This window comes from Callospermophilus lateralis, chromosome 1, assembly GCF_048772815.1.
Source record: "Callospermophilus lateralis isolate mCalLat2 chromosome 1, mCalLat2.hap1, whole genome shotgun sequence".
Classification (NCBI taxonomy): domain Eukaryota; kingdom Metazoa; phylum Chordata; class Mammalia; order Rodentia; family Sciuridae; genus Callospermophilus; species Callospermophilus lateralis.
The window spans coordinates 108,914,198-108,922,407 of record NC_135305.1 but is presented as its reverse complement, the minus strand read 5'-3'; the positions used below and the strand labels follow the sequence as shown (position 1 = coordinate 108,922,407).

The window sequence follows — 8,210 nt, the reverse complement described above, 5'->3', positions numbered from 1 at the left end:
TCACAGCCTTTTTTACGGGAGTCTCCACTGTTTCTCCTTTGGTAGCAAAGCAATAAACCTTCTTTTTCTTTTTTCTTATACAATAAGGAGACACACATCCAAGCAGGACCTCAGGAAACAAGAACTTTGAAAAGACGTTCATTATCCTCTCAAACGGGAATCTATCTTGGATTTACCTAGTTAGCGGCTACTAGAGAGCAGGCACCGCGCCACGCCGCAGGGGGCTTTGCTGTGAACTCAAATAGCCTAATCACGCTGGTGGGGTGCAGGAGAGTGTACCAGGCACTTAGCGGAGCAAAAACTCTGAGGAAGCCCACAAACTGTGGAAGAAAGGCAAAATCCAGCAACGACCACCCTCCCTCCCTCAGTTCTTCACAGAATCTCTTCCGGGAGGCGAAGCTAAAACGCAAGTCGTGATGCGCCTGCGCATTGACGGCTCAGCGTAAAGAACCAATAGGACAGACGGGTGGGCGGATTGTAGGCCGATACTTGATTTCCGGTTCCGGTGGACCTCAGTGAGTCGGCTGCTGTGCTACGTGTCTTTACCATCTCAAGTGGCAACCGAGCCGCTGGGCACGTGAGGATCTTCTTACCTGTAGGAAGGGGCTAACCCGAAGGGTAAGGGGGAACCGGGCGTGCCGGGACACCAGGCTTTTGTAGCTGGCGTAGGCGGGTTTCTGGTTCTTACGGAGGCACTGGTCGGCGATGAGAGGATCCACCCGTTGAGATCTGAGTCTGGATCCTGTCCCAGTTTATCTTCCTGCACCGCCTCCAGTGTAAACCTAGACCCAGAGCCGCGTCTACCCAGGGCTGAGTCCTGGTCCATGGCTCAGCTTTGTAGTTCCTCATTCTTTGCCGTCTCTCAGAGCGAACTCTTGAGAACTCTAAATCTGGGGGGCTTCCAGTGTGTTGTGGGTCAGAGATGAAGGCCTGTCGCCTGCATGGTTGGCTGTGTGTGTGTGTAATCCTGCCTTATAAAATTTCTGTATATAGGCCTAGCCCTGCCACCACTCCTTGTGGTGTATAGTAGTAGAGTTGGTCTAGGTTTTAAATGAAGAGATCGTGGTGGGTTCTTGAGTCTCCTCAGACCTTTGAATGCTATGTTCTTTGAAGTGAGTTTTTTTTTCTTTTTGGAGGGGTAGGGGGAGAAAGTGTGCTAAGCATTTATCACGATGGCTTTGATTACATAAAGTTTAAAACCATAGGATTTCGGCAAAGTTAAATGAAATACTGAGAAAATAACCGATATTGTGTTTTTTGTTCCAGAACATTTTCAGAATTTCTAATAACTCGTGTTTAATTACCCTAGGCCAAGGATTTGAATCACTATCTGACTACTGTTTTAAGCACTAGAAATAGAGTTAAATACCCTGCCCTTATTAGCTCTTTTACCAATGTCTTTGAATAACATTTCTATTAGCTTAATAAGCTCTCAAAATAATCTATATGATGAAGTACCTAACCCTGTTTTCTTAAAAGTTGTGTGCACAACCAAAGGTTTGGAGTTTATTAGTCTTACAGAATCTGGATCCTACTTTTGCTAATCTTTGTGGGTTTGAAATTTTACCTGTCCATTCCACACAGTACACTCTGTATAGTGTGTAAGCATGGTTTATAACAATAAGGTTGAAATTTTACGTTTTCTTTCATTTAAGGCTCTTAATTTCTGAGTAGTTTAAAATACAGAAAGTATTTGTTAGATCCTCGGATAGTTTGCTTCTTAGCAGAAACATTGAATGAAGAGTGGGTAAGGAATAGGATGTGCTGTCAATTGTGTAACCTTTTAATAGAAAAAGCCCCTTTATATTAAGTATGATTCTTTGTAAATAAGGATAACATCATTTGATCTGATGCTTTCCTGGAATTTACAAAAAGAATATAAATTTAGACCTTGGAGTCTGCTTTTTTTGTTTAGTTTTGTTTTATGAGATGGAATAGAATGTCAGGCATGAATTCATGGCTGGTCTCATTTACATCTTTATGTAACTTAGCAAGTCTTTGTTATGTGATAAATAATATTCCTGAGCAACTTTTGTTTGTTTGCTTAAACAGGCAATCATGGATCAGGTAATGCAATTTGTTGAGCCAAGTCGGCAGTTTGTGAAGGACTCAATTCGTCTTGTTAAAAGATGCACCAAACCTGATAGAAAAGGTAATACCTTTAACATGAGAGAAAAAGTTAAAAATCTTTGCATTTTTTTTCTAAGCTTTGAATTTAACATATTCCAGATTAGCAACCATTGCATTCCTTTCATCAATATATGATTTATTTTGTTTTATTGCTTCAAAACATTATCACTTTTTAAATTGTATACAGTCTTCTCTAATTTTTTTTGTTCTGTGTTTTTCTTTTTGTTTGCTTTTTTTTTTTTTGGCCTTACCCCCACCACCCACCCTCTTGGTGTACTGGGCATGGAACCCAGAAGCAGTCTACCACTGAACTACCTCCTTAGCCCTTTGTTTTTTAATTTGGAATAGGATGTCTCACTAAGTTGCCAAGCTGCTCTGCTCTTTTAAGTTGTGATCCTCCTGCATCAGCTTCCCAAAATCTGGGATTACAGGCATGCAGCACTGCTTTATATATTTGTTTATGTATTTTAAATGATCTAAGTTTAGTTATTACAGCTTTACTTTGCATGTTACACTTAAGTTAGTCATTTTATAATTTTTAGAATTTTTATATCTTTTACATTACTTCTCTGGAAAAATCTCTAGAGCCTTCTCTGCTTTATCCCCACCCAGTGAACAAAACTTTTAACATGAAACCAATAATATAGGTTGTTGCCAACCTAGAAAGTATATTTTGTCTTGTGTCATGATTCATGTGTTAAAAGGTACAGCAAAAGTAATATACTTTTATTCATTGAGTTAGGAACTCGGGATATAATACAAAATATAATTTAATATTATGTGTAATACAATATATAAATAAATACGATAGGGAACAGTCCTTGTTCTCATGAAGCTAAGAATCTATCAGAGAAGACTGTCATAAACAAGTCACTCCAATTGTGTTTTTAAATTACTGCTGGGGTAGGAAATACTAGGAGGTCTGATTCATATAATGTAAGGACTGACCAAGTCAAGAGGTCAGGTAAAAATTTCCTGAGGAAATAACATGAAACTCAGACATACCAGAATTGAAATCTTTTTATAAAATTGTGCTCAATGTAATTTGATTTTTTAAAGCCTTAATGTTGGATTCATTATGATATACCAGAAATATATCGTTTCAAATATACCAAATATATACCGAAATTCTGATTTTATAATTAGTATGTTAGAGTGAAAATTGTTGCATTGAAACATTAAGAAAAATACCATGTGTTCTGTCTTCCATCCTTTTTTTTTTTCCCCTTACTTATTTAGGTCATTTGCTGAGAAAAGCAGATATTTTCAGTGCTTATTGATGAATTCACTATGAGAGACCTGCACTTTCAATTCGTTTCCTTAAATATCAACAATGTATGAAAATTTAAAACTTGTCCAAGTATTCACTATTATAGGTATATATATATATATATATATATATATATATATATATATATTGGACAGGAGAAGTTCCTAATAGGTATATAACTAGAATTAATAAAAGTTTATATTACTGATAGTTTTTCCCCCCATACTTTCAATGACAGTGCAAAAAATTAATGTGAATTTTATGTTTTGAAATGCAGAATTCCAGAAGATTGCCATGGCAACAGCAATAGGATTTGCTATAATGGGATTCATTGGTTTCTTTGTGAAATTGATCCATATCCCTATTAATAACATCATTGTGTAAGTAAATTTTGTAGAACAGACTATATTTAAGAATGAATGAAAATTGAAACTATTTGAGTTGAAAATTAAGTCTATTTTATTAATACTCAGAGCTATCTGTTGACTTCTTAATGTTGTAAATATCTACTGATATTTATTATTTATATTACATACAGTTTTAATATCAATTTTGTGAGCAAAGCTGAGTTTTCTTTGATAACTAAAATTTTTTAGGGTCATGGAAGTTACTTAAAGGGATTCAATATGAAGTATTCAGTGACAGAACTAATATTCAAGTACAATTTCTCATTATACTGTGTCTTGTGGATTTTTAAGATGCAAAAAAAAACTTTCTTTATTTGAAAATTATTATTTTGATACAGTTCTGATTCTGAACCAGATTGTCTACATTCTTATGGTTTGTTTTGTTACTAGGCGGGCATAACTTTGTGCAGTGTCTTAGCTTTTCTGTGTCCAATTCATTCAGTGAGGATAGTAGTTCTTACTTGCTTTCTAGTAAAGATTAATGACTTAAGCCATTTAAGGCCTTGAGAAAATGATGTGGTTAAGGATTTAAATGGAAATTATTATTGTAATTAACTACTATTACTAACAATAGGGTATTATAACCTTTAGGTATAAAGAGCAGGAGAGAACACTGAGAAATACTGAGATCTCTGTTCTTTTACAAAGGCTTTTGCTTCTTAAATTCATTGCAAGAAAAATATTGTCATTGGGACACCTGATGAATCTAATTTTCAGTTTTAGTTAAGTTAGTGGAAGGTCTTGATAGGAGTTTCAGTACTTACTCTGTGATCTTGTGTTTATATTACTTTCTTAGTCTCATCTGCAGTTTGGGGGTTATAGTAACTCTCTTTTTTTTATGATGTCTTAAAGTCTGCAACAATTATTTAGACAAGTTTTTTAAACTCCAAATCTCTTAAATACTAGGTATTTTGTCACTGATACTGGTGGAGGTTGTCTTATAAATATAACTGGATTTCTTAAGTAAATTATAATGGTTATTAAGCAAAAGTTTCAGAAAGTGATATTTTAAGATCATGAAGAGTTGTAGCTGTAAGGAACCAAGTCACTCAAATCTCTGTCAGTTCAGAAATCCTTTTTATGTTACTAATGAGAAATGTTAACTCTGGAATTGTGGAACCTTGGAAGGAATACCAAATTAGAATTCCCAAACCCTAGACTGTTTCTGAGCTATAGTTGCCCAAGTAAAAAGGTGTAATAGAGTCTCCTGTCAAGTCCTTTCTTTTTTTTTTTTTTTTAATACTACGTTTTTCCCTACCCACACTTAGCAGTGTATTTTTATCTCTCTTGCCAGACTTCAGTCTGCCTTAGGTCATACTTAAGATATGTCTGCCTGTTACATTAAGATTATGAGTTCTGAGTAAAACCTATTTGGTTATTTAATGTTACGTAAATATGTGATATATTTACATAAGAATAAATATATTTATAAATACACACACACAACATATATGTATATATGTATATAGTAGAATATAGTCTAGTGTTACCTTGTATCCATAAAGCCCTGAATAACTGTTAGTTTAATTAAGTGATCAACTTTAGGTTCTTTATCTTTTTCCGGTGGTGATGGTGTTAATAATATAGAGAACTTACCCTGTGCCACAGACTGTTCTTGTGTAATCCTCAGGAAGGAACTGAGACATGGAGAGACTAACTTAAATTGTATGGCTCATAAGTGGTGGAATAGCATATGAAACCTTTGGGATGTTTGTTGCTTAGAAAAACTTTCTTCTAGTTAAAAAATTATTTCAGTGTTAAGAGTTTAAGTCTATTTTTAGATACTTTTTACCATAAAGTGAAGACCATGTAAAGTGTTTTGTGAGATAAGAAAAATATACTCTTTTCATATTATGCCATGGAATCATAAATCACTGTTTAGTCAATGATGGCAAAGGAAATGTATCCAGAGGCTTCCCTTTGACTGGATTGAATTATTGTGACGTTCTTTTTTTCTTTACAATTTTTTCCTCCTTATTTTCCAATTATATCGTCAAAATTAATGCCCACGGTACTATAATTTAAAGGGGTTGTGCATTTGCTGGTCTGTTAGTTATATCAGTCTAATTCAATAACATAAGCTTTCATCTAGTAGTGGGATTATTTTTGTTTATTTAGTATCATAGTGTTAACTGTATATCCAACATTACAATTTTATTGTTTGTTTTTTGTGTTGTTGCTATTTTTCATGGAACTAGGGATCAACTTGCTAGGCAAGTGTGCAGCCACTGAGCAACATCCCTAAAGCTTAGGAAGTCTTCTGCAGAAAAGATAACTTTGATTTTCATATGATTAAAAGAGGTTTTTGAATGATTGTGGCACAGTGTAGTGGGTGAGAACCATTGTGCTAGTCTGCAGTCTTTATTTTGAACTGCCTTGCTGACTGTATCAACCATTCTGTATTATAATTAATATTTGTTGTTATGTTCAGGAAGACATGAGTATTGTGAGTTTTAAAATATACCTGTTCAAAAAAACATCATCACTAGGGACTTTGCCGTTCTAAGATTTTAAATCTCAATGTGTCTTTCTTTTATGCTTACTTGGAGCAAAGTTAGTTATGACTCTCAAATAACTGGTTTTTGATTCCATATTATTATAGCATGTTGCAGTTAAAATAATTTTACAATTAAAATCTCATATATACTAAAAAAATTCCATTTTTTCTTTCTTTTACAGGGGTGGCTGAATGCTTTTTGACAAAGCTTTTCATCTTATGGATTAGTGAACAAATGAGGGTTTAAATGCTCATGAAGTGAAAGTTTGCCTGTTTACTTTTTTCTTCTGAGGTATTTTCTATTGCTAAATTAAAACCATTTCAAAAGAAACAAACTTCTCTTTTTTTTTTTCCCTTCATAGACATCAGATTTTAATGATAGAAAATAATGGCTGATTAATTTTTTTGAATATTTTCATTTATAAGGGAAATGAACAGGTCCTGTGAAATAGCAATATTAGAGTGTTCATGTGGCTGTAAGAAAGTACCCAAGATTGGGTAATTTATAGATAATAGATTTTTTTCCCCCCACAATTCTAGAGGCTCTGAAATCCTGAGATCCAAGTACCAACATGTAGTATCTTCAGGGAAATAAAAATACATTGACACTTTGACCATCACTTATCTTAAGGAGACCATAAAGCCAGCTTTTATTGATAGTTATTTAGCTCCTTAAAAGAATAAAAAGGTTTATGCATGTGTGTATATTTTATGAGTATTTTGGGAGGTACATGTGTACATCTGTATGTATACATGTATACAAATATACATGTTTATATTGAGCACATGATGGAAATTATTCCAAAATACAAACTTTGCTGCTAATCATATTTTTTGTAGGATAAAATGAATCTGAAAATTAATTTTTTTTGACATAGGGAATTATAAATTCCTATTTATAGCATACATTTGGACTGCTCAGTTATTTTGGTGACTTCATGGGTAGATAAGGTATTACATAAATATTTTGTATTTATCCATGTATATAAAATGCAATTTGACCAAGAACTCTGGTGATAGAGCAGAATAATCTTCATAAACATGAGTTGAATTTCTTAAATAAGAAAAAAATAGGGTTTTTTGTTTTTTATTAACCATAGTCCTCCTGTATATGTATGTGTATGAGCTGGTACATTTGTGTTGTAAAACAGTACTTCAGCATGCATGTGACTCATCAGAGGGTGTTTCTTTAAGATGATGATAATGATGATGATGATGATGATGATTTTGGTATTGGGGATTGAACCCAGGGGTGCTTAGCCACTGAGCCACACCTTTTTATTTTTATTTAGAGACAGGGTCTCTCTGAGTTGTTAAGTGCATTGCTAAATTGCTGAGGCTGGCTTTGAACTCATGATCCTCCTGCCTTAGCCTCCTGAGCCGCTGGGATTACAGGCATGTGCCACTGCACCTGGCTTTAAAATTATTTTCTAAATAACAATAGCAGAGGATAGTAATCCACTTCTTGTGGCAGTTTCCATGGCCCTTGGTGTTCTACGAGCAAATCCTTGACCAATGTGTTAAAATCTACTTTAATAACAAAAAAGACAACACACATCAGAGAGGGAGAAGGTAATAGTACAGACAGTGGCAGAGCCTTGATCAGGGAAGGAAAGAAAGACTAGTTCCTATTTCAATAGCTTTGGAACTGGTGGCGGGCATTGCCTTACTCTGAAATCTGTTCTTTTGGCTATGTGTTAGAAAGGTTATGCTTATAGGGAAGGTACTTAATTCAGCCTGAGCGTAAGAGGCATCTTGTAGTTTTGTGCTTTAAACTGGCACCTGTATCAGAAAGCTACCTAAAATGAGCTGAGTTCTACCACTATTACACCAGGCATGGTTTTCTGCTCTGTAAAAAGTCTCTGGGTAGATTTTCCCACTCTGGATATTTTTCAGTTTATTGTGC

General features: G+C 34.6%; 1 protein-coding gene across 1 annotated transcript; it reads left to right on the top strand.

The window, feature by feature from the left end:
• Positions 1-499: 499 nt before the first annotated feature.
• Positions 500-6,633, top strand: Sec61g (SEC61 translocon subunit gamma). Its single transcript, XM_076864737.1, has 4 exons — positions 500-618; positions 2,053-2,152; positions 3,678-3,780; positions 6,487-6,633. The coding sequence occupies exons 2-4, from the start codon at positions 2,059-2,061 to the stop codon at positions 6,494-6,496; spliced, it is 207 nt and encodes a 68-aa protein (XP_076720852.1). The 5' UTR covers positions 500-618; positions 2,053-2,058; the 3' UTR covers positions 6,497-6,633.
• Positions 6,634-8,210: the final 1,577 nt, after the last annotated feature.